Source organism: Melanostigma gelatinosum (genome assembly GCF_949748355.1).
Source record: "Melanostigma gelatinosum genome assembly, chromosome: 10".
NCBI lineage: Eukaryota > Metazoa > Chordata > Actinopteri > Perciformes > Zoarcidae > Melanostigma > Melanostigma gelatinosum.
The window spans coordinates 19,881,702-19,909,002 of record NC_136643.1 but is presented as its reverse complement, the minus strand read 5'-3'; the positions used below and the strand labels follow the sequence as shown (position 1 = coordinate 19,909,002).

At 41.6% G+C, this 27,301-nt stretch overlaps 1 protein-coding gene across 1 annotated transcript in view; it reads right to left on the bottom strand.

The window, feature by feature from the left end:
• Positions 1-25,663, bottom strand: part of LOC306783186 (ephrin type-A receptor 6-like) — a 121,570-nt gene extending 95,907 nt beyond the window's left edge. The window contains exons 1-2 of the mRNA XM_079276730.1: positions 25,336-25,663; positions 17,221-17,285 (exon numbers count right to left, since the gene is read on the bottom strand). Of these exons, the coding sequence (XP_079132856.1) occupies positions 17,221-17,285; positions 25,336-25,414 (144 nt within the window). The 5' untranslated portion in view covers positions 25,415-25,663. The remainder of the gene's footprint in view (positions 1-17,220; positions 17,286-25,335) is intronic.
• Between the last annotated feature and the right edge of the window lie 1,638 nt (positions 25,664-27,301).

Here is a 27,301-nt window from a genome sequence, read left to right as displayed (position 1 = left end):
TTCTTTTCTCTGTTGTAACATTCCTTGTATATTCGCTTCCTCTGCTTCTGTCTTTCTTTCTCTCTCTCTCTAATCTATCGCTCCATTATTCCTCCATCTTTCTCTACTTTTCCCCTTTTTATTCCCATGTCCTTCTGTTTGTCTCATATCTGATGCCCTCTCTGTCTCTGTCTTGCCCCGTACACTTTGTCTCTTACACACAAGCATGCATCTTGCTGAACTGTGTGTGCGTGTGTGTGTGTGTGTGTGTGTGTGTGGGTGTGTGTGTGTGTGTGATGCCACTGACACTGGGATTGAGAGATTTTTATTTAATCCCAGAGCCTCCCTCAGTGATGGATGAAAAACCTCCACCTCACACACACACACCCACACACACACACACACACACACACACGATAGCAATAGAAATGAGGGAGATGGATGAGGAGTCTTTGCTCACAGGGGAACTTGATGTCAGCTCTTTGACTTTATGAGAAAAGAACAAACAATAAAAAGAAAGTAAAACAACTAGAATGGAGTGGGGAAAAAGTAAGAAAAAAAGGCAAATGCAAAGTTAAATGTGTTCTTCCAGCATTTTTACGACTTATGAATATTAACAATCACTGGCTGGGAATTTGGACCGTTAGAGAGAGTGAATAAAATCACAGCGCACCCACCGCTTCACCAACCATTTAATGTGATTTACTCTCAGAGACTATCGGGAACATTAAAATATAAAACCACTTTATTACCTCCAAACTAACAAACTCACTCATACACTCACTCACTCACTCACTCACTCACTCACCAAATAACATAAAATAGAATCAAATGTACTTTACAATACCGGTGTTTGATTGGAATTGTAAATGTTATACTTAAATACTCTCAGCAAGGCTGAACAATTACAAATATGATATCTGACATATTTTAATATTTAAAAATCTCACATTATAGACGGACAAAGCCGAAGTTGTTTTCAAGTACAAGCTTAATATTAATCATTCTCAATAGTCAGAAGCATTACACCATTATTTGCCCAAAAATCTAAGCCCTTGTGTGTGCATTTTGTGTGCGCGTGTGTGTGTGTGTGTGTGTGTGTGTGTGTGTGTGTGTGTGTGTGTGTGTGTGTGTGTGTGTGTGTTTCAGAAGTTGGTCTATAGAGGGCTCATTAGAGACAAGTGGGGCTAAACTGATTGTGGCTAACAGTGCCAACAAGACAATCGATACTTTGATTGGGGAATTATGGAAATAGATTTCCACTGTGTTTAGGACTTCCAATTCAATAAGTAAAGGTGTGCCAATGAGGAATATTGACATCGTTGGACACTGGACAGAACCTGCATAACAATATTGAACATGTCAGAAAATCCCTAATATTGACACCATAACAAAAGGAATGAACCGCCTATTTTCCATATTACAGCCGGGTGGTGGAACTACTCATTGTGAGTACGTAGCCAGTCACGTTAATGTTTGAATCCGAACTTTGTAATCAGTTTTATCTCTTTGCTTTGCATTTCTCCTTATTGTGTAGCGGTCAGTTTGTTAGGTTGGTGTAAAATGATTGAGAACTGTATATTGTTAATATTGAAACACTTTCCTTTGGAGTTAGATCAATCCATTAGGTTGGCTTTATATTTATATTCTAACTTCTGGAGGAGGACACATGCATCATGTACACTTACTCTATTCTCTTTAATGGATCCATAAGCAGAATTACTAATAATTGCAATCTATAATTATGAGGGTTTGCTGGTGGGATGCAGAAATAAAAATTCTGAAAGAAGCTGACTGAAAATACCAGAAGTCTGATATTTCAGTAAATTATCGTTATAATCATTATCATTCAGACCCAGACCTGTACGCCAGATGGAGCACAGTGTTGCTTCAGACAGGACACTGAAGTTGCACTTGCTATAGCTGACTGGCATCATCTGTTTCATGCATGCTTCACAACCACTGGTCCATTCACAGCTGTGTGGCGATCAGCTGATTAGTAATCTCCATATTCAAGGATTTCAAGGATAATTCATTTTTTTCATTATGCAACACAGGGATGCAGAATGAAATGCAGTTGTAGTCCGTTTGCGTCACAATAGTTTTGTTTTGAGAAACTAGACTTTTTAACACTTCAAACAATGGCTTCTATAGTTTTCTATTCGATAATTTGTTTGTACCAGAGTGTGCTGCTTATCATTTGACTTGTAAGTTGGATGCATTTTTATTAAATCATTGTTATTAACTTGGATATCTGCTTGTTTGTCCCTGCTCTTTAGGGACTGATTCATCATTTTAAAACAAGTAGAATGTAACCCACATTACTCTTCACACACACACACACACACACACACACACACACACACACACACACACACACACACACACACACACACACACACACACACACACACACACACACACACACACACACACACACAGTATCCCACCGCCTGTCACCAGCACATCCCCAAATCAATAGGAGAAGTGAACAGTGGTGAGCAAATGAAATCCAAAGGCCCTGTGCTTCACTCAGTCCTGCATCCATCACAGTGGATGGGTGGCCAGCAGGGTGGAGCCAGAGCACCCGCATCCATCTGTCATCCCCGTGGTGCTCTCACAAAGTGACACCCCCGTTGGCGACGGCCTCAGTCATCCTCCTAAGAGAGCCGAGGGCACTGAAGATAGACTTCGACCTGTGTTGACATTTTAAAGACTGCTCGTGTTGGACTGGTGTTTGCTTGGAGCTGATATCCACTATATTTGTGTGTGGCATATTTTTTTTAGAGCAATGAAAACAGCCAAATGACAGAGATGAAGTGGTTCCTCCAGAGCTGTATTTTCTGGCCGTGGTTTAAACACCTCGGAAAATGAATGACAAACCAGTGAGCAAGACAAATAAAGTCAAAGTGTTCCCTTGAGGCATTTGACTGCAGGTTTAACAGACTGTTGAGTAAATTCCGCCCACTACCCAGGAATTATTTCTTTGGTCAGACATTGACACCGTAATAATTTACCCATACACCTCTATCATTATCAGAGGTGAGCACAGCCTGGCTGCTCGCGTCAAATATCAGCCCATGTTCTGACAATACAGTGGCTAACCCTGGCTTTCTATATGTTTTTAAAACCCGATTTGAACTCCACTTTTACCGTCTCGGTCAAGCAACACTTCCCGAAGCTGCAGCACACGGAGCAAACTTTCACAATGCACTGATCTGACAGATGACAGACCAAAGCAAAAGCCAACAACAAAGCCAACAGCTCCCTTCTGAAAGTATGAAGCAGGTTATTCCACGTTTTGCCCTCTGTGACATCTTTGCAGAGTGTGCTTGTATGCACTTCTGTGAGATAAGAAGATATTACATTGAGGCATTGGGGGTACAGAATAGAGAAGAACAGTTTCACGTTTCTAAATGTATTACAACTGAACCTGAACTTAACCTCAAGCCTCACGACAATGGGGAAAAGAAGAAACACCGTTGAGACTGAGCCTGCTGCAGTATGTGGCAACTATTCCACCAGCCCAGTGCAGTGATCAGAGCCCCCTTATTTCAACATTTCTGATCCCGGCATAACAGAGCTCATCTATGCTCAATGAATTTGCTATGTAAAGCCACACATGCGTTTTCCTTAAAAAAGCAAATATGGCTGGCATTAATGGATGCAAACTAGCCACATTTCTTCAAGTCTTTAAGAAAAGAAAGCCTTGTTCCCCACACTGCATCACCAACATCCACCCTTATGAATTGTTTATGAACAAAATACTGAGCCCCACCCCCTCTGGGGCTGCCATTCTCACCTCTGACCTCCTAATTGCAACGTTAACGAAAAAGATATCCACTGTGTCACATGGTCGGATCAATTCAGTTGGTAGTGCCTACTTTAGTGCCCGACTCAAGACGCTGATATTGGCTGTTCACAATACATTGTAAAGACTTTGGTGATGCACTGACTTTGACCTGTAGCACCAACAGCAGATTGATGTTATAGTTTTGAATGAAATATCTCAGCTGTTGCATGTATTGTCGTGATTTGTGGTGCACACATTCATGCCTCCTTCAGGATGACCTTTCAATTCAATTCTATTTATTTTTGTACAGCCCAAAATCACAAATTACTAATTTGCCTCAGAGGGCTTTAATAACTTTCATAACTTGCGTGATCCCTTCATTTAATTAATCTAGCGCCGTCATCGGGTTAAAATTATAATTTGTCTGATTTGTTTAAAGACCAAATACCTGCAAATATGGTATTCCCATCAGCTTCAGACACATTGTTTGTGTCTTGTTAAAGTGTCTTCTAAATCTGTGTTAAAGTAAATCTGTAGTTGTTCCTTCGTAGCAAAACAAAGTGTATTTTCGAGCAAAAGTGATAGGAATTTTTTTTTTTTTTTTAATGTAGCAAACAGAAATATAATGCTCGACTAAGAGTCAGAGCGCTATTCTGCAATGAGAGAAACTCATGTAATGTCCCTGTTTCAATTACGATGTCTGTTTGGAACTAACAATCGTCTTAGAACAAATTCAACCCTCAGGCTAACAAAAGCACTGAATCCCTTGATGGTTGCACATGAAAACTGCCGGATCTCAAGTCACAATGAACAAACAGCATCTTCACTGTTGGCGACACTATAATTTATCACTAGCCTCAAAACCCAGATGCCAGTAAAACCCTATCTACCTGCAGGTTTAACACTGGATAAGGGCATGAACCTTGTCTCCGTTCAACCTCTTCTCCTCTATCTCATTTGCCTAAACGGTGAGATGTCACTCCCCCTCCACACACGTTGACTCTGTCTCATCTGAGCTGACACAGCTTCCCCCCCCCCATCCCACCAGCTCAGGCAAACTGTGCGTGGGGAAAAACGAGGGGAAAAGAGCTTGTCGTTTTACATATCTATTTTTGCCAAAGAGGCGGGCGGGCAGGCAGTCTGGAATGTCAATGTTTGGCTCAGCAGCCTCTGACTGATGTGAGATCACAGTGACGGCTGCACACAGCGGTACACACACACAGACTGTGCCAGCGGGTGAGGTAGCAGGGTGCAACCAGAGACAGCTTAGATAACACCAGGTCACCCAGGTAGAGGAAAGCATGCTGCACAGACACACACAAATGGATTCAATTTCGAGTTTTTTTTTAAGCTCGAAACAAAAATGTAGCTCTCAAACAAGGTTCTTTGGAGCTCCTGCAAATGTTATTTTGTGCTTTATGCTGTGATTCTTTAAATAATGAGAAGAGTCTCTGAGACTCTTAGTTCTGTCTACCCTTTAACCTATTCAGCATTGAAAGCAAATCTTTTTCTAATCTGCACTCGTGATTCAAAAGCGGGGGTCTAACTGGTATCAACTTTAGCCAAACACTGGAGTCAATGATAACGACAACTCTGACATTTCAAAGGTCAGCACAATATCATTCGCTGCCCCAATTCACTTCAATTCAAATCTGCTTTTTTGGTCTGACAGGCGAAAGTAAGTGTTGTTACAGCAGCCATTTCATTTCCGACTAAAGAACTCCTGAATTACTACCTCAAAGTACAGCTCAGGGCAGCAGTATTATGAGGAGACAAGCGATGATTACACCGAATAAGTGAAATAACTGCGTCATCTGGAGTAACATTATAAAGATCACTTGTATTCAAACGTTTCATTCAGTTAATTAAACTGCCCTCCCTCTGCAGACATATAGGATGAAACACACACAAACACAACTGCAACACATTGCCTCTCGCCTGTTTTCACAGTCTGCTGCTCGCTGTTAAGAAGAGGCTGTCAAAGAGACAGAGAGAGGGAGTTGAGAAAGAGGGGGAGTGAAAAGGAATAAAATGGGAGAAAGATACCAAGAGGACGGGGAACAAGGAAGGTGAAGAGCACCGGAGTCACAAGACAGTAAGACAGAGCGGACAAGGGGTAAAGAGAATGTGGTGCATGCAGAGCTGTTTGTAACAATGTGTGAGGATGAATGTCTGTGTCTGTCTGTGTGTGTGTGTGTGTGTGTGTGTGTGTGTGTGTTGCAGGACTGCTGTATGCTTGAGGGCCAAAGCTTCTCTCGTAACAATAGAAAAGATAAGGAAAAGAAATTGGAGGACAGTTTTCAAGGGATGCTTTTGGATAAAGATTGAAGGTGAAGGTGAAAATTAGGATTACTGTAGGCTTAGGTTGGTGGGATGTAGCTTCAGCACAGTTGTTGCCGTGAACAGCCTGCGACACCTGACATTGAATTAAATGCAACAGTAAAACACAAAATGGGGAAAAAGAATACATACCTTTCAAAGCCATAACATTTCCAAAGAAAGGTCCAAAATATAGTCCTCTGCTATTTTGATAATATCAATGCCATCCATTAATTGTCTTGCCTTTTTGAAAGACAGAGAGACTTTATAAAGATTAATCCAATACATTTTCCTGACAAGTGACCTTTCCCTGCTGTGAAAATAATGATAATCATCTTCAGAAGAAACTAGAGAGTTTGGTTGCTTACCAACCGTCGGAAATGAAATAACAGAATCTCCTGTCAGTATAATACAATACAGTTCAACAGCACCACAGGCTGCAGCTTCCACAGTGATCATTCAGTCGAATGGACACCTCTAAAAAACAGTCTCAATAACAAGGAAACGTTCATTTTGGCATTTGTATTATTTGTAAAGTATTAAGAACATACACAACACATTTTGGAAAGAGATTTTAAATGAAACCCTGAAATTCCGAATTAAAAGCAGCAGTTATATAGACATCTCAATGAATGCGCATGTAAAGGTTAGCCCAAATACCTATTAGGGTTCTTTGCTACTTCCAGGATTAACAACATTGTTTTATGTTTGCCTTCTGGGTTTAAAGTTAGTGTGTTGCTGCCTCTCAAACTGGCTGCCTGTCTGTCTGCCTGCCTGTCTGTCTGGTGACAGCAGGAGACATCTTCCCTTAGCAAAGCCATCTGACTCCAGTCTGTAACGCTTAAACAAGCTTGACTGGAAATGAGTGCAGACAAAACGGGATTGTCTGGCCGGCTCGATCAATTAGGACAGAGGGAGCAGCACGGAGAAAGGCAGAGAAAGCATGCGGTGCGGCACGGCTTTCAGCATCCTCAGAATTTGTATAAAATGTTAAGTGCATTTTAGAGAGCATGCCAGACAAAACATTCATCTCAGATGAAACCTAATCCCTCTAACGGGAACCATCATCTGACCCGAAACGCCTCCCTCCCTCCCTCCCTCCCCCCCACACACACCTCACCATGTAGGATTCAAGATCTACACTGAAGTGGGACTTGGAAAAACAAGATATTTCTCTCTCAAATTCTTCTTTCTCTGCTTGTAACAGAGACAAAGATGATAAACTGTGGAGCTTCAGGGGAGGAAACTTAGCCGAGTGACCACGTCTCTTGTTCATCACAACCCTCTATCATTGAAGGGGATTGAGAAGAAGAATATAAATGAGATACAACCACATGCAGAGAAAGGTTGCTTTGGAGTCATTTGCACAAATGTTTTCCACCATAGAACAGTAATAAGATACACTGAAATATGAACACAGATGCTACAATACCGTTGTTTCCTTCCCAATACTGGGAAGTCATTGATCTGTCTTTGCTTCACTTTCTCCCCAGATATGTTGTTCGCAAGTGTGTTTTGGAAGCCTTGGAGACAAATGATATTGGATGCGGGGACTTCGCCATCATTGAGCGTTTAGTAAATTAAAACCAAGGGTGAAAGGGAGAAGAGAGGAGGGAGAAAGGAGGCAGTTCTGTCCTGCGGTGCTGTGATCAATCTTCTACCACAGCATTTTGTTACAACATGCAGCAAAACGCCGATCCATCCATACACGTACCCGCCACTGTTTTGAATTGGGATTTGAGAGGCGAGTGATCTTCAGATTGCATGAGCTGAGATGTAAGGTTTTCTGTTTCCCCCGTAAGCAGTTTTACAAAGAAATATGTTAACTCTACAGAGCTACCAAGATAAATAAGCTCAGATATCAGTTGAATCTGAGAGACCATTAAACATGGCACATTTCTCACTGCCTCCCTCTGTTCATGGGACCAAGGTAAAAACAAACGATGAACATGGATGCACATTATTTGAACCCATTGGAAACCATTTTACTTTTTAAACATGAAAGGGAGCCATTTAAATTTTCGCACATAGTCTGTATCTTAGACTTCACCCATCGGTTCGTGGACTGCCGTGATTGTCTGAGTGTGATTAGAGGATGTAAATATCGGAAAATGGCTTTTTACTGTAGTTCACTGCATAGAAAGCATCGTATAACTTGGGTTTCTGATTTGTCAAAACTAATGTTCTGTGGCTTGAACATATAGTGTCATATATAGGACTCAGGACTGTCCCACTGTGACATATGCAAGAGTTACACACCCTTTCTGTAATCCACAATTCTGCAGACTTTGCTCAAGGAAATAACCCACAATGCATAGCGCTGTGGGGTTAAACCAGTGACCAAGGGCTGCCCTGATGGCCAAGGGGTTAAGGCGACATCCATAAATCGCAATGTTCCTGATTCAGGTCCAGAAGGGGGCCGTTGACGATTCCCTAACCCCTTCCTCTCTCGTTTCCTGTCATCTCTCTACAGACTACTATCTAGTAAAAGTATAAAATTGCCCCCAAAAAACAAACTATGAGCATAAAAAAAATCAACATTTGTTACAAGCTGACAAATAGAGTTTTCATTCCAAGATAAGCAGAGCAATGTGTTTTTGTCTTATAATGGCATGGTGGGGATTTTCAAACACGTTGACTTCGTTCAAAAGTACCATTTTCCTTCAACAGGGAGCGAGCATGTCATTTCATTTTACGATGAGTACGATTATTCTTTTACGGTCCACAGTAATGTCTCAATCAAAGTTTTGTGATTTCATAAAGTGGTGTCCCATTCATCATACAGTAAGCCTTACACTCTCCTTTATTTCATGTATTTGTTCTATATTTGGATGGCTTTGGAGGTTTTTTTTGCCTCTTATATGGCAAAAAATATTAAAGGACACATACAATTGTTGATTGATAACAAAGGAAGCATTCATATAAAGTACTTTCTTGTAGTTCGACTACTAATAATGCATTTTCCATTCTATCTTGTCACTTGGTATATAAAATGTCAACTTTGTGTTGATTAATCTCTGTCTGGAAGCCTTTTGTTTTCCATTTGAAAGTGTCAGGTTGGATTTTCTTCAATAGCTCTTTCAGAGTTCACAGACATGTCGATGCCCAAACAATACAACAGATGACAATGCATTTTGCTCTATTTTGACAAGAGAATACAATAGACCATACTGTAGACTGGGAGTTACATCACAGTGTGTGTGTGCACATCTTCCCTTGGTTTTCTATCAGACCACAGAGAGTGTGACAAATGGATGTGTCAGATCTTGATGGAGCACTGTGATTGCTCTGCTAGCACAAAGCTATTACAAGACTATAGACAGCTCCAAAGAAAGAAATCCTGTTTCAATCAAGCACACATAATCTGGGAGACAAAGAACGATGTTCAACTGTCGATAGAACGAGTTGGGCTCTCATCCTGAAGGAAGATCATTTTCTTATGCAGAGTATTCCAGAAAGCTGAAATCAGATTTGTGTACAATTTGTACAAAACCTCAAATATTAACGATTGCTAAATCTTCCTACACCACACTGAAACGATTTCTCAAATGTCAGAGATGTTATAAAGATGGCGTGTCATTTAGTGGCATTCTGCCTGTCAGGGCTTAGAGGCATTAAAACTATTTGAAAGGAAAGACTGATTTTAAAAGGCTTTATAAGTCGAAATAACCGAGCAGAAAGCCTCTGCTCAGCTACAGTCACATGACCGTGTGTGGCTTGCAATATGGGCACAATGTAGCATCTTCAGTACAAACAATAACACATGTGCTATAATTCCTGGTTGAATCTCTCACCAGCAACACCGTTTTTTTAAGTACTTCCACTAATATGTCCATGTTTCCTGCTTATAGGTTAGCCAAGCACCTGTCTGGTGTGACCAAGATGTCAGGTCTTTTTTCGGGGCTGTGATCAGCCTGCCGGGCACCGCAGTTAATTGATTGCTAGTGAATTGCAGAGTTGAGGTTCAGGTCTGGAATACAGTAGAAATGCCACGGTGTCACTGTAATATGATTTTTTTTCTAATGCAAGTCAAGTGAAACAGACAGGAGTAAACACAGCTTGTCTGTGCTAATGAAAGATAGACTGGTGGAGTACAGGTATAACTGTGTAACTGCTCGTCTAACTACCTATAAAAAAATGAATGGATTCCTGGCTTTAACCTTTCCCTGTCCAACTGTCTTCCTTTCTCGTTGCCCATCTCCTTTTGGCTTTGTGTTTCGAGTTTTCTTCCAATATTTGTCAGCTTATCTTAAACCAAACACACACACACACACACACGCACACACGCCTAGTTTTTTCCCTTCCAGTGCACTGACGTCAATATGCAGCAGAGGTAGGACGAGGGGAGAAGGGGAGGGGATAGGGTTGGTCAAACTAGAGAAAGGTGGAGGGAATCAGAAGACACAGGGAGAAGAGGACAACAGAATGAGAAGAAAGACGAAGCTATTTAAGAGAGAGGAAGATACACTTGTCAATTCAAAATACCAATGTGCGCGGCCATGATCAGCTGCTCACATCACCAGAGAAGACCACATCTCTGTTCGTCTTGTTGAAATGCAAGAGCGCCACATGAAAAAGTGGTGTTACAGAGTGCTTCTCTTACAACAAACTGTTGGAAGAGAAAGTAACCCATATGCTAATTTTGGCCTTTGGGTTACTTTGGCAATTATGTCAATTAAATACAGCTGCTATAATCTGCCAGCGGCTCCATTTGTCATTTCAGCCAGCGAAAGTGATACTCAGCACCAGAAAACCTGCTACTTGTTTTGTTTTGTGTAATGCTGTGTAATAAAAAATAACAAGGAAAGGATATTTTCAGGGTCATTTAGCAACTATAAAACACATTTCAAACAGAATCAGGCATTAGGGGTGAGATTGGTTCAGGTTAGAATATCAGGGCAAGCCAATCAGAGGCAGAGTAGGTTAGTGTTGTATAAAGACAGATTCCAAAAGTCTGCACACATTTTTACGAACAGTATTTTTCAAATAGTGTTGAATCGTATCTAGAAATGTCTCTATTTAGACTGAACTTTTGACCTGTTTGTATTTGAAACATAATATTCAAGATTTTCAGAGCTTTTAAAAACTCTGCCTGTCTTACAGCAACAACATGTTCTATTTCTTTCCTCGATATTCACGTATTCAGCTCCTGCTGAGGCGCTAATAACCTCCTCACTCTTCCCTCCCTTATTCTCTCCTCTTCTTCCCATTTGCATCCATCCCGTGCCTCGATCTCCCTCGCTTCCAGTGTCTTTTCTCAAACTCAGCCACACTGTATTCCTCACATGCTGAGGTTAAGCCCAAAAAGCTGTCAGAATATGTTCTGCTGTCAGCGAGAAGCCGAGTGGGAGCGCATTAGATATTGGCCTCGGTGTGTCCCTGACAAGAAACAAGCCAATTAAGGAATCCCCCGGCACTGCTTAAGCCCGGTTATGGCAGAGGTCCCTGAGACGAACACTGGTGTGCTAAATCATCATACCTTTTTTATATTAGAGCTTCCGTGGGGAGAAGTGGAGTGATTCTGGATTAGTCCCTTTCCCCCCCCCCCCCCCTCTGTTTCGCAGCGCTGCCGGCCATCACTCAGCAGCACGCCTTAGAGAAGTTTATCTGAGCTATGAAGGACACTGAAATACAGATTTCCCTCTCTCTCCTCCTCCTCCTCTCTGTTGTCCAGGGCTCACTCTCAAGGCTAATAGTATTAGGGATGCGGGAAGTACTTTGAGATAAGCCTCAGGTCGTGTCGTTGCAATCAATTACTGTGGTTAAATATTGCAATAAAAAGATTACGGATTAGCATTGGGGTGAAGTAAAGAGGCTTGAGAAGGCGTGCAAATGCTTTCTCGGGTGTGTAAGCAGTTGAATGTGTTTTTGATGTTTGTTATCGCCAATCACTCCCCGACATGGCCTTCTATCTTCCTCTGTATCTCCTTCTCTTCTCTCTCTCTTTTCTTTTCAGTGTGATCAATCCATTCTCACTGTGTCATCTTACGAGACACAATTGCAATTCAAGCGTTGCTGCCTTTGGGGCTTCATGGCAACCATATTGTCATGAGGGTAAGACACACGCCGCAGTACCTTCAATGGGCAGTCCAAGGCAGTTTAGCAAAGAGGCCTGTTTTCAGCAGTGGCTGACAAAAAGAAGACACTTCATAGATTTGTTTTCAAATTGCTGCCTCATATCTACATTACAGGTGACTGTGATGACAAAGTAGCAGGCTGCTATTTAAGAAAACTCCTTTAGATGTAATCTGCACCCACTCACCTCTTCACAAGCACAAACACACACACACACACTCTGAGACAGATGACTTGCTCTGAGCTGAGCACTTGTGAGGTATTGAGGTTGCACAGCCTAATATTTGACTGAGCAGTGTTACGGCAGCTCCATTGTGCTCCCCGCTTACAGAATGCAGTGTTGATATGCCCCCGGTAGATTTGACTTATTGGCTGCTCGGGATCTCTGACAACAGATAAAAATAGGATTATCTCCCTTTATGATGGACAACCATCGCTCTTTGTGGTCCAACCTGCCTATGCTCAGTTGCCATTATAATGTCAATGAGTGAAAACAAAAGGCAACATTAGGCATTTTTAATCCCTAAAAGCTGTTTCATGTAATTTAATAAATAAACTGTTCCTCTCCCTGCTCCCCACCCCCACCCACCACTGGGAAATGACTCATGCATATTTCAGCAGTGCGTCTGCCCATTCTGAGTGGAGCTTATTGTGGCTGCATGCAGACGCCAAATCAACCCTCTTTTCCTTCTCCTCTCCCCTGTCTCTCTCTCTCATTCACCCCTCTGACGCTCTGTTCTTCATCACTATTCAGCATTTCAGAACATGGAGGGAAAGGCTGAGAATAGAGACACACATCTTTGCCTCATAAAAAAAACAACCTCCCCACATATTTTCCACTGAAGAATCAGCTTGCCGTTGGCGTTCTCAAGCACGCACAGCTATTAACTTTTACTGGAGGAAAACTTTGAAAAATCAAAGTCCTTGAAAGACAGGGGATAGAATAAATCAATTGCTGTTCAATATGCATAAATCTAATGAGTAAAAGCTTTGAGGGTGAATGTGTTTTCTGACTCTGAGGATATTCCCACGTTGAGTAAAGTCATTAACAAACACAACAGTCCGCCGTGCATGGTTTCCCCCTGTGGGCCAATAGAAATGGGTCTATTTACTCTCCAAGCAGAGCAGGTAAAATAATCAAAGGGCACAATTAATTAATTGATTGAATTACTCAGTCTTTTCCCTTCATTTTTCCCTTTTAATGAAAACCATTTTACCATATCTGCAGTGTCTCTCAGTTGCAAAGATGTGGCACTTGTGAACATTATAATCCCACATTTGCTGAGCTAGGAAGTGTTGTAAAGAAGATGAGGAGTGCTTTAAATGTTTACTTTTTAACCTGCGCCCAAGAAATATTATATTGCGCTTCAAACGTGGCATATCTCACAAGTTTGTTTCATACAAAACTTTTTTTTCAGTCCAAATCAATCCAGTGATAGTTGTCTGTACAACTATGGGTGGAGTGCAATCAAGATATGCTAATAGCTAATTCAGCATACTTTTACAGGTAATAATTTGCCAAAATGTCAACAAATATTTATTTTTTACTCCGTACTGGATGCAACTTTAAATGTAGCAAAGTACATCGATATACTAAAGTAAATGAAGTTACAGCTAACACAGTCTAAAGGCTTTGCCATGAGAGGTACTTAGAGTAGTGAAATTATCATTCTTAAAAAATGAACCAATTGCAATTCAAACGTGCCCCTGGTGTAGAACGTGATTGCCATTTCTTTTGTTTTTGGCATTGAAGACTTGCCATCCTCTTAACAACAGATTTTACATTTTGGTGATGTTTACCCACAATATTTGACAGTGAGTAAGTAGTTCTAGGGCTCCTGTGTCTTGCTCAAGGGCACTTCAAAAATGTTGGGAGTATGCAGAATGGATGAGAGAGAGAGAGGATGAACACACAGTGTTGGATAGCTGCTGACCACGGTGAAAACAGAAATGTAAAGAATGCCACAGTGTGCTGTGTTTTAAAGCTGGCAGGCCACCACACCTTCCTCTTCTACAAAACCACTCACCTCACTCTCTTTACAAGGGTTGTTTACTGGCTTTTGATGAAAACTCATCCATAAATATTCACCCCAATTTCCACTTCACCTTCATATCATACGACCAGCTATATTCCTGGCGAACTCATCATCGGGTAATCATGCTGGAGCAGTTGAAATTATTTTAATATGTGCATTGGGCAGGACTGACCGACAGCGGTTCATATCCGGAACTCGAACCAGTGTGCGAGTCTGATAGGCAGCTACATGGTGTGCTGCTGTATCGCACTGATACCAGGCTGTGTCTAATATGGTGGGGATTGACTTCCTCTTGCTGGCTCCCTGGTAGTGAGGGGGATTTAAACTATTTAACCGCCCCAGATCTTCACACCTTCCCTCAGGCCCTCTCACCTCGATGCCATAAATATTAATGGTAAATCGGAGGACAGCGGATGAGTGAGGATGGGAGAGGGCTGACAGCTTAATCATGGAGGGAACAGCCTCCCTCTCTCCTCTTCCTTAATGCTGTGGGCGGCTGTCAGCACGACCTACATGATGTAATCACCTCCATAACCCTGATATGGGCCACCAAGGGCCTTGCAGGGAGAGATAGCGAGACAGGGAAGGGCTGGGGGGACCTTAGGGTTCTTCCAGCAGAGGATCATGTAAAGTCAAAACCCTATGGAGACTTTACGTGGAGTTGTAAGAAGAGTGGAGGGTGGAGGAAACACTGCATAGCTCAAACAGGAAAGATCTAATGAATTGTGCTTACAGCCAGGCCTCTCAAACATTTAAACACAACCTAAACAAGAGTAGGAGCTGTTAGAACCGTCACTGTCTGATAGGGGTGTAACGGTTCACAAAATCCACGGTTGGGTTTGGTACGATACAGTGGAGCCACGGTTCGGTACGTTTCGGTGCAGTAGAAAACTATAAATGCCAGAGAAATGTACTTGATTTTAAAATATATTTATTCATTACAACTAACATCATGAAGTTATTCTTTGACTTTGAACAATGATGGAACTATACCTGAGTGACCCATCTTCTGGGGTGTCTTCTTAGCAACACATAAGCATAAAAAACAAAAACTGCTCCTTAATGTTATGTAGTATTGTTGCTTACATCTTGCTTACATCTTGTATTGTTACTTACATCTTGCAAAAGAGATTTTTTTTTTGTTTGTTTTTTAATATATACTTTATTGATGAGAATGCACCATATGACATAAAAATCAAAGAGCAAGTATTTAAATTTTTTGTGCACGTGTTTTGTGCACGATTAAAAAGAGATTTTTAATCTCAATGGGACTACCTGATTAAATAAAGGTTGTTTTTTTTTGTTTTTTTTTATTTAATTTTTTTAAATTCAAACATATTCGGTTCATCATGCGTACCGAACCGTGAGCCTCGTACCGAACGGTTCAATACGAATACGCGTACCGTTACACCCCTACTGTCTGACTATTCAGGCTCCTTCAGGTCATTTATCTCTTTGCTTTTTCTCTTTTACAGTTATTGCCCTTTCTCTTGATAATCTTGATCATTTTTGATTATCGCATTCCCGGGAGATAGATGGAACAGTGAGTTCAAGATGAACCCCTACTTGAAGATTTGGTTTTCAGCGAGCTACTATGCTATCTTTGCACTACTTTGTGTTGCTGGTACTGCTCGTAAACCCTTTGAGTCCTTTCCTTTTACAAACACAGGCTCATGGCACGGTCACTGGATCTTAGCAGGAATATTGAAGATAACGGAGGAAAACGTCAGCGTTCTGGGGACAAATATTCACTTTTAAAATATTTTTTATTTTGGATGCATATGTTAAAAGTGTTGGCACTACAGAACCCATCACACTAGCTTCTCACGCAATTCATGCTCACACTGTAAACATGGCTGTACAATCAACTGGAGTAAAAAAAAAATGATCAACCATTTTGCTCCTCAACAGACTTATTTATGAATCTTTATTATGTCATGAGAGATCACGACTGATAAGATAGCACACGGATCGTAATTGCACCCACAAGCAGTAACCTCATTGAGTACTTGACATTTTGAAAGACACTACATAAAAGAAGATTAACTCCTCAGGCATTTTCCTGGCAATGAACCATAGATTTGCTACACGTATACCTGGGGAAAATGGGGAGTTAAACATGGTCGAACAAGGACTGCTTATAGTCAGAGTTGCATGGACACAGTTGGATAGCCACCATCCTGTAATCAGTCTCCATCTTGCATTGGACTGTGCCACAAACAGAGGTGAGACAAAACCAGGACAATAGAGGTGAAAAAAGAGGTGGAAGTAGGCCAATTCTGCATTTGTTGTGCACTATATAACAAGAGGACAATTTCAATCTCTCAGGTATTCTGACAGAACATAAGAGAGGTTTTGATACAACATGAAGGTTTTGATCTGAGGATAGTACAGTTTGGTGTCAGCGTATCTATATTTCATTGCTATGATACCTTCAGTTTGGCACTTGCTGCAATGTCAAAAGTTTTGATTTTCAGTTGGACAAGATACTTTTAAAGAGCTCGAGGCATTTACTGCCAAAACAAAATGGGAATACTCTTTTGGGAAATTGACTGACCAAAATACAGAATAAGGTACAGGCCATGCAGTTATTTCTTCACTAGTAACTGAGAAACAAACAGAGGTGAAAGGGAAACTTGAACAGTAAGTTTTTGCAAAATGCATTTACCTTTGTGAGCATCGGCTGGACTTTATGTGCTTTCCTTTGGCTAACATTTAAAGAGTCATTAAAATATTTCTGAGGGCCTAAAGGGACACAAAATATTGACAGGGGAAGATTGAACAGCATAAGGGAAGCTTCCTTAGAGACCTTGCCTCATTATCTTTCTCCAAGTTAGAGTATTTCCCATGTGGACAAAGGGGTCTGAAAAAAATCCAGGATGTGAATACGAAACAGATCCCTGCTACCCATTCTGACCGGTGAAATCAATATAATTGATGGCATTGATGCAGATATGGTCATGCATTTTTAATAAGGCGCACTGGAAAGTAAGCTCAGGCAAGAGTTGCTCTCCTTACCCCGTTTATAGGATACGTCTTCCATCCAAGCTCTCCCAGCACAGACGTTGTATCCAGCAGCACAACTGAAATGGGGAAAAAGAGGCAAGAGAAAAATACAACCATTAGCAATCTGTCAAAACACAAAAAAAGTCCTATTTTCACACGGAAATTGAAATATCAGTCATAAGCGTGATCATTTAGACATTTTTTTATGTGAACAGAACTGAGTTTCATGGATAAATATTTATGAGCATGGCGGCGTATACAGTCGGGGCAACATATTTTCCACTTGCGACACAATTTGGGGATTGATGGATTACAGTCAGATTGCTGTCCAGTCCATTCCCTCCCCTGCCATCCCTTTCACAGCTTTACCCCAATCTCATTAACAACAACAGGCTTTTCTCCTGCCTATGACTGAGGCTGTTCAAGAGATAAACTCAGGGATGGACCTATCCTTAACCCTTCTTATTCCCTGAGAATATGTGTTTAATTATGCTAATTATTAATCAATATTCTGGTATGTTTTTTAGGTATGTAAATCAGAGCTTTGAGATAGATATTAACATACAGTGACATTAATATTGGTACAGCATGATATCATTGTCAGTTGACTGACTCTAACCTTGCAGGTAGTGGTAAAAAACAAAGCAATTTTACACTGGAACTATTGCCATCCTTGACAATATTGTGTCTTGTTCTCAAGGACAGAATATTTAATAATTCAGGAGGTACGTGTCTCTCACGAAGACAAATGATATACAGTGAAAAGGAGCAGACATGGCTTCCTGGATTTACCTTCAGTGTGATGCCAATATAATTCCACTTCAATAAAAAAAACAAATGTTTATCTACAGTTGTGACAACATTAGAGAACAGATAGTAGACACAAATGTTGTATTTTCAAAATCCATACATATTACATGGATGCACTGCATCAGGAAGTAGGTATAGGGAACCAACTGGTATTCAGGGCTAGAGTGATAGCTGGCCGAAAAGACTACAACACGCGACTCAAGAGGCTTGAGTCTAAGCCAATCATTTATCTTACGAGCTATGAGTCATCAAAAATCAGCGGACACAAATCTCATCTTTAAACTTGTCCTTGAGTAGCCATTGACTTAGTGTCCAGCTGTGAATCCCACATGCTTTATACTGACACTGATTTCTGACAGATCATAGAGTATTCTTCTACTTGGATAGCGACTGAGTTTTAAGCATCAGTCGGTCAAGACTGTCTACTTAGAGCTCTGTAAGTGGTCCTTGGGGGGCTCATTATGCCAACACAACTTTCTATCAGTGGAAATATTTCCTTGATAAATCTCCATTAACATCGCTGCTTTGGGATAGATAATTCTAACAACTGAATGTACATCAAAGGAAGCATTACTTTAAATTCTTTTGTATTATCATTTGCAAATTGATCGTAATATTTTGAAATTAAGTCATTGTATCTGTGAATGTACTCTGACAAGATGAAGGCAAGCATAAAGGAAGAAGGGACCGTTTTGATTGTCTCTGTTCCCGAGCTACGAGCCAATACACCGTTGATGGAGCGTGGTTGACAGACATTGTCCAAGCATCTGCTCACTGAGCTTTTCATTGTGCTTGCATGTATGTGTCTGTCATACACAACTAAATGCTCCTCCACTTCCACCCATCTCCCAGAGAACTGGTATATATGACACACTGCAGCGTCATAGTTTAACACCTGTTTTGGATCGAGCCAAACGGGTGTATCACGACATCCAAGAGTTAAGAAAACCATCCAGGATATGAGACCCCGAGTTGTCAAAACATACAGATTGATGCTCGCAGCGTCAGAGTGGTTGTACAGCAGGAAAATGATTCCTTATTCCGTGACTTTGTGACTCTGCTAACAGCATCTGCTAACTGCTTTAAAAAATATTCCTCAAAAAAACTAGTCAAGAATGCAATATAACCTGCTCCTATATGAACTTCTGCTGTAGATTCTGCCATAATATAAAAAGGGGGTTTTCACAGTGGGATACAGGGACTCGTATAACTCTTTTCCCCACCAACCAAAGATCCATTGACATATGCAAGGAGAGGTAAAAGCAATGAGCTGCTGAGGTCATGTTAATGGAGCAGGAACTCCTAGTGTCCCAGAGAATGTATTCTAAAACATAATGTGTGCTTCCTGTAACCTGGGCTATAAGTGAGGGTTTTTTAAGGAGAGAGAAATGTGTTTTCCCTTTAGATTTAAAGGCAGCACTATAGAAATGTTATCTGTACAAATCCATATTCTGTGTGAATGACTGACAGCTGGGGATTGGTAAAATCAGATTCCCTAAGCATAAGGGAGGACTCAGGGAAAGAGACAGACATCCTGTGCAGCAAGAGTGAAAGAGAAGAGCGTGAGACAATTGCATGCAATAGTTGACAGTTTGCTAGTCATATCTAAGGCCTGACCAATATGCCTTTTGAGTAATACCAATAGATTTTGAGTAAGGTTTCTGATGAATGTTATCAAATTATGATAATTGACATAAACTCCATAATTTTACTCCTCCTATTACCTCAGCCAAGGAGGTTATGTTTGTTGGTATATGGTTTGGTTGTCTGTCTGTCTGTCAGCAGGATTACAGAAAAACCTCTCGCCCCATTTTCCACAAACTTGGTAGAAGGGTGAAGCATGGGTCAAAGGAGCGAGTCTGAATCACAAACGTCATTCTTCACTTTCGCTAGCATTGCGAGATAGAGCATGTTGCCTTGAGAGGTCTGCGCTCACCGAGTGACCTTGTAGTTTTTTGTTGAGAAAATTTGAATTTCAATAGGTTGTGCCTTTCTATATGTCAGACCACATGACATCAACTGCTCATACCTACCCAGTTCTTCTTCTGTTTATTCAAGACAACTTGAAGACATAAAGTTAATGAAATCAGGTACTGCAGATATGTCATGCTGAAGATCTTACAAAAGCAAACAGCACATTTAAGGAAAACTCTTGAGTTATATCAATCTGAGGCTAAGCTGTAGAAAATGGACATTGATTTATATGAAAATGTAGCAGATGATGATTTAAGATGATTTTACTGATTGACTATCCTGTCCAAAACAGCAAAGAGAAATCATCATGCAGATATTTTCAGTCTTCTTCCAATCTTGTCCTCTCTGCTTTGCCAGCTTCCTTTAATATATTTCTCTCCGTCTGTGCCAGTTCCATGCTGGGCGACTAGCTGGCAATGCAATGGTGTTAATGGACACCATTTGTCTACCGTGGGCAGGTAAGCACTAAGCAGCACAGTCCCTGGAGGATGGCCCAATTACTGAGAATTGCAGTGAGCAGTTTCACACTACACCTTGCTATAAATAAAGAACAGCTGATGTACATTAGGAGGCAGTGTGGAGAAGTATCCAAAAGAGAACTTTGCAGCGTTGGGCCAAAACCGTGTTCCTTAAACTTCATAAGAGCTAAGAAAAATTTGAAACAGCCGTTGCAAAACTTGTACAGCGCAACAAATTGTGTCCCGGTCTGGCGAACAGACAACAGGGGATGGGCCCAAAAAAACAGAATGAGCAAAATGACATGAGAGAGGATCAGATAAATCAGACTATTGCACGAGGAGGGATACAAACAGGAAACGTAGCAGACAAACTGACAACCAACAGACAAAAGACAAGACTGTAAATTCACAAGAAACTAATCAGACATCAAGACACAGGTGGGCAGACACGAGGGCAGGCTGATAGGTGGAAGAAACGCAAGGGGAAAGAGCAAGGCCCACGAGAGAAATCCAACAGAATCCACAGGAAAAAAAAGAAAACAACAGAGACAGGAAGTCAAACAAAAACAGGACAAAGAGGCAGGGAACTTCAAAATAAAACAGGAAACAAACTAAACCTAAACCAAGATCATGGCATACTGTATATTGAAGTGTGACAGTACAGAGGTGATTGATCTGCACAAAAGACACCTCTGGTGTGCTTTGAATTGATATTAGAGGAGTTACAGGTGTGAACTAACAACAGCAAACTGAAAACTAATTATTCAATTAAGTGTTCATGTGCACATCTTAGTACACACTTGTGTGTGCGCACTTTTCCTTCACTGTTTGTGCGGGTAGATCTCTCTCTCTCTCTCTCTCTCTCTCTCTCTCTCTCTCTCTCTCTCTCTCTCTCTCTCTCTCTCTCTCTCTCTCTCTCTCTCCTCTCTCTCTCTCATCTCTCTCTCTCTCTCTCCTCTCCTCTCTCTCTCTCTCTCTCTCAGCACCCACAGACCCTGCTTGGAGCTGAGGGTCCTTTGGGACTTCCACTGGTTGGATATAAATAGAACATGAGCTGGCCTACTCATAAATATATGGAGCTACAGTAAAATGATGACATCTCCTGTCTGGCCTATAGCTTTCTCAGGCAACACAAACACCTCAAAATAACTACAGCCCGCACAAAAGACCCAGAGCCAGTCTCAACCAGTGTTACATGGTGGAAATTAGAATTGGGAACAGTTTGAGTGTTCAGACAAAAGTGACACCAGCTGTCTCAAGGTGCAGGCTATATCTTCACCTCGTTCAAGGAGTCCTACAAAAAAAGGCTCTTTTTGGGGGGGGTTAGGGTAACGTGTCTCCATAGGACTGTCCTGAATCAAAATTCAAGAATTCATTGTGGCTCTTAAAACATCCATTATTGTGGCTTATTATGTGCATTATAAGCATTTGCTTCTAACAGCACATTGGTTTCTTTTGGGGAGAAATATTTAATCAACATTTTTTATATGCGGTAGAAATGTTTTTTCTCCCTTGAACTACGACTCAAAAAGCAAAGCAAGCCTTACTTCTAAACAAATCCATTTCATTTGCAGGTTCCCTGCCACCCATTTCAGTGCACAGCGAGTCTAATGACAAACAACAGCATTTGATGAACAGAGACTTTTGATTGCACACTGTCATTTAGTGGTGTAAACAAAGTGCTGGGCTCTCAACAGAGGGGATGACATGCTGGTGTAATGGAAGACTATCCATAGCAAAGGAAACCTGACAGGCATGACAAGATTTTCAACACTGTTTCCGCTCCGCACCACCATCAAACACGTCAGTCGCTAGTCCCATGACTCTTTAGACATTTGTTCGTCACGTGAGTCGCTAGAGTCCCCTGACTCTGACTCTAAAGCGGTACCTAGGGTGTCATCTGCTGTAAGTGTTTGTAAATGAGAGGTATAGAAGTGCTCACAGAGTGCAACCAGCAGTCTTCAATGAGATAAGCTTTGAATGCCCTTTTATATACAGTCGTGTATATGTATGTTACTCACAAGTGAGAGAACATTTTGTAGCTGCTTTTCAAGATTTGTACACAGCAATGGACAGTTTTTACCATTTTTAATTCATAAAAATGACATTTAAAAATGAAACAGCATTCACTGAATACTATTTGCTTGACTATTCATGAGTGATAAGAGTTATTTCCCTCAAGTGTAAAGTATGAAGTGGATCTTGCACACCAGGCAGCCATCACGCTCACGTACAGCACAACTCAACAATCATTATCGTAATGCAGGAATGCCTTCGAGAAAGGCAGAAATCATTTCACCTTTGTGTAAACACATTGTATTACATGTAGCAGCATGTGCTTCAGGGTGGAAACTGAGGGAACTTAAACTTGGATAAAACTACATTTTACAGCCATTACATAGCTTACTAGTACATGCACAGCCTTGTACATCTAGGAAGACAAATCTGAAGAACATCCAGGTGTAAAAACTCATATTCAATTGCTTGTTTCTTAATTAGTTTTCAGAATAAACCCCAATGCATGCATACTGAAACTGATGAAGAAAATATCATATATACACACTGGGGCTACTGTGGATTGACTGATTGATTTTCCTTGCTACAGCAGTGTTGCTGATCTTGGTGCTCTGCGGGTGGTTCCAATGAGAGCAAAAGCAATGCGGCCATTCACATGAATAAATGCAAAAAGCTATTATTTAGATGATGATCTCATAGATCTGTTTAAGTCTTGCAATCTATATTTGTAAGCAGCTCAATAGACAGTTTCCTCCTATGTGTTACTAACTGGCTTTAAACTATCAACAATCCAGCAGTGTGTCATTGAGATGCATTTCACCAACAAACAAAAGTCACATGTGGTGCTTTGAGCTCACTCCCATTTCCCAAGGATTGGTTGTTTTCTTGATTTTTCATGCCTGAAAAAAATAATAATAATAATCTGAACAATGTCAGAAGTGTGAAACAAAAACATCTTCCACCGATTTGCTGTTTATGAGCAATCTTCTGCTTGGGAAAATTCTACAAGGGCTCAAGAAATCAGGTTATGAAATGAGATTTGTGAATGTTCATTGTAATAAATATAGCTGCTGCCGACTTCACAAGGGAGGAAAATGGGGGGAAAAAGGCGAATAAAAGTAAAGATTATGGAAAGAGATATATTGATGGGGGGAGAAGGGCTTGTTCAAACTTGGCAGTGAGTGAGTAGAGATTTGTTAATAACTGTCTGCAATCCCAGTCGGTTGATGTGAGGGATCATCGGATGCGTTGCTGTGAGCGGAGGCACACAGGCGAGAAGCAAAAGGTGATTGGTTTTTATTGTTCTCCTGACAGCTGACATCTCGCCCGATTTTGTCTGTGAAATCCCCAATCTTTGGAGTTCCGAAAACGCCCCCGTGTAATGTAGCCCAGCAGGAAAAACAATATGTGTAGGTACTTGTTTACCTTGCTGGCCATGAGGGGGCTGGATCTCAACGTAAATTGGGTGCAAAGGTGGAGAAAGACACTTTCATTCATGCCCCCTGCGCAATTTAGTCTTATCAATAACCACGCACACCATTAAACTGCCCTCAACAAGCCACACAGCGGAACCCTGAAATTATTTGGACAAAAGCAATATGTTGAGAAACAAGCGTGTCATGCTGAGAAACATAAATCCCTCAGCCCCTAATGACACACTTTTCTTTCTCATCTGAGTTATCATCAGCTTTTTAAAATGGTTTATTCTGAGCTGCACCACTCTGTGGTATAGACAAGGACCTGGTCCCAGACTAGTCAATATGAGAGACTAAAGTACAATAGAAAGCAGACATCGGTTCAATCATTCAATCTGTGGCAGAGAAAAACACAGAGTGAGGCTGTTATGTAGCAGCTGTCTTGGCAAACATGGAGTAGCATCGCTCTTATTGAACTGAGAGAACAATAAAATATAACCTGGGGGGGCAATCAATAAGACCATTTTAAACCTCATTAATGCTGCGTGTGTGTACGACGGAACACTGACACACACACACACCGAGAAGCGTGTGACCATACGCACGAATACTCGAGCATCAAATAAAAACACAAGTGGAATGCAAGCTTATGCAGACGAAGGGCACGTGCAGGAGCGATGCCCTGTGTGCACAATGCCACTTCGACACTGTACCCACACCACATAGAGACATCGTGTGCATTTAGGAGCAAAGTGCACACACAAGGCCATTTACACGTGCACATGCACACACACTCTCACGAATAAGTGCATCTTTGGTAGCTCAGAAGCTTTTACTGTGTGTGCACAAGACAGACACTCAAGTCTGCACTCAAACAGGCGCACGCAGATTATCACTCCGTCGCGCACTTAATGATTCAATCTGCGGCTGATCTGTCTTACTGTCTACTGTGTCTGTGGCCGTCCTTGTGTGTGTGTGTGTGTGTGTGTGTGTGTGTGTAATGCAGAGTGAGTAATTATAGCAGCCTCAGGTTTGTCACTTCAGCAACTGATTTCCATAAAAACTGTGTTTCATTTCATTATCTGTTTCACTGTTGGGATAAAAACTGAGCTGATCCATTGAACTCCACTGGGAAATAACAAACGTTTAATCTGAATCTTATCATATGTGCAAAGTAGCAATTATTAAGAGTGATAATATATTTTATTTCACAAACAAAACATTGCCATAGGACAAAGACATATACATGGATATCAACAGTGCAAGACCTCTTCTAAGTGATAGTTTGCTGCCTCGATGTGTCTTTTTTGAGGTTGAACCACTTACTTTTGTAAGTCTGTTACTTTCGTAGTTCCTGCAGTGGCGCCGGTGCTGTCTGTGTCAAACAGCGTCCATATTAACGTGTTTGAAGTGAAGGAAAACAAGTTCAGGGAGGAGTGAATCATTAAACTCACCTTGGTTGCTGTTGCTGAAGCGAGTGAGGGAAAATCCAAGAAAGAGTGAAACGAGGAAAAATCTGTTTCCAAAACTCATGTCTGCTGCAACATTTATCACCGGTCTTTATACGAGGGACTTCTGGCCGAGAGGTAACGTGGTCAGAGGAAAAGCGCGGCTGGATCCTCCTCAAGCACCGATCCACTGGTCCTTACATTCGGTTCCGGTTGGAGAAAACTGCCGAGGGACAGAACATAAGGCGGTCCATACCTGCAGGCGGCGGTGGCGCGGAACGGACAGATTTTGGATGAAGTGGCCGAGAATATCTAAAGTGAAATCGAAATTTTCAGACAGGTGAGAAACACCTATGGCTCGGAATAACTTTGCAGATTTCCCGCGGACTTCAGTCGCCGGTGTTGCATTGTTTCAAAGACACTCTAAAATGTCCACGTCAATCTAGTGCGTCTCCGTGGCGCACGGACTCGTGACAGACTTTAGAAATACTGCCAGCACAAGCAATGTGCCGCGGACTACCGGCTCCCTTGTCTCCAGCCCGGTCCGCTGCAGCAGCGCGCGCTGGGGCCGGTGAGCAGAGGAAATGTTTCGGGATGCAGCGAAGGAGCAGCTGAAGCGGCGGCTACGGTGGTGAGACTGTGCGCATCTGTGCAGGGTGCTCGGCACTAGAGGGGGTTAGCTGACAAGGCAGCGGCGTGTGTGCGCGCGTGCGTGCGCGTGTGTGTGTGTGCGTTATCTCATTGGTTCAAGTGCAGGGCTTCCCAAATTGTCCCACAAGGACCTCAATGTGGTCAAATAGACTTGTGATGAGCCCCATCGGAGAGAACATGCCGTTAGTACCTGTTACTAAAATATGAAGGGAATTAAATAACTATAAATAAATAATGATAATGTTTAACTGAACCGTTTGAAATAAATGGCCAATGAAAAAAAAAGAATATATGCATTTATTGTAATCTACTGTAAAACGTTGTGTTCTGCAGCTTCTTTTACCTGCAGTTAAGGGGAAGAATCATCTTATACCTCAGTTTTAATCAGTAAATCAGAACCGTGGTGGTGATGTCACCTGGAGACAAATTGTGGGACCCCCACAGACAGTGAATTGTGGAAATTTCCATTGGCAGCACAGTGATTTATTGGGATGTGCCCACATTTTAGATTCTTTGATGACTACATATAAACAATACTACATGATGAATGTACAGTCAATTTAATACAAATTGTCCAATTCAAAAGGTGTCGTCCGATGAATCCCTCACTTAAAGTCATGATGCACTGATGTCTGGCTAAGGGGCACTGGTTGGGTCACACTCAGGCCTCTGTTATACTTTCCACAAGGATGGCTGCACGGACATAAGCTGATGTGGAATTGTGATGAGTAGAGTTTGGATCTTTTATACTCCCTGCGGCAAACCGACATTCTCAAAGCTCCTCAAAGTTCTCCATTGCCTCTGCCCAAACGAGTCTGCGTAGTTGGAAACTATAGGATGTGCACAGACAAGTGAAAACTGAACCCCCGCAAAGGGCCATGTCTGATGGTGTGACGTCATGTTGGCCATGCGGACACCTGCTTTGTAGTCATTGAAATCATCAAAAAGATTTGTTTAGGATGGATTTTGTATTTCATCGAAGCCGATCAAGTATAATGCTATTGATATTGGAACACTCCGAAACATTGTGAGAACCAAACTTCGTCTCGGAGGAAGTGTAGCTCCACATCCGCACATTTGCAGTGCATCCGTGAGCTGCTCTGCTTGCCAAGCGGCCAATGTCAGCCAAGATTAGGGAAGGTCTTCTTCTCATCTTCATGGACGTCTCATCGAGTGAGTAAGCAAACCCTCCCCAACCTGACCGGCTTAAACAAAGCGATGCATGGCCTCTGTGATGAGACCCAGTCAATCAGGACGTATAGGGACAGCTTCCTGTCAGCACAGAGGAGGTAAATACATCAACATCGCAATCTGTCAACAC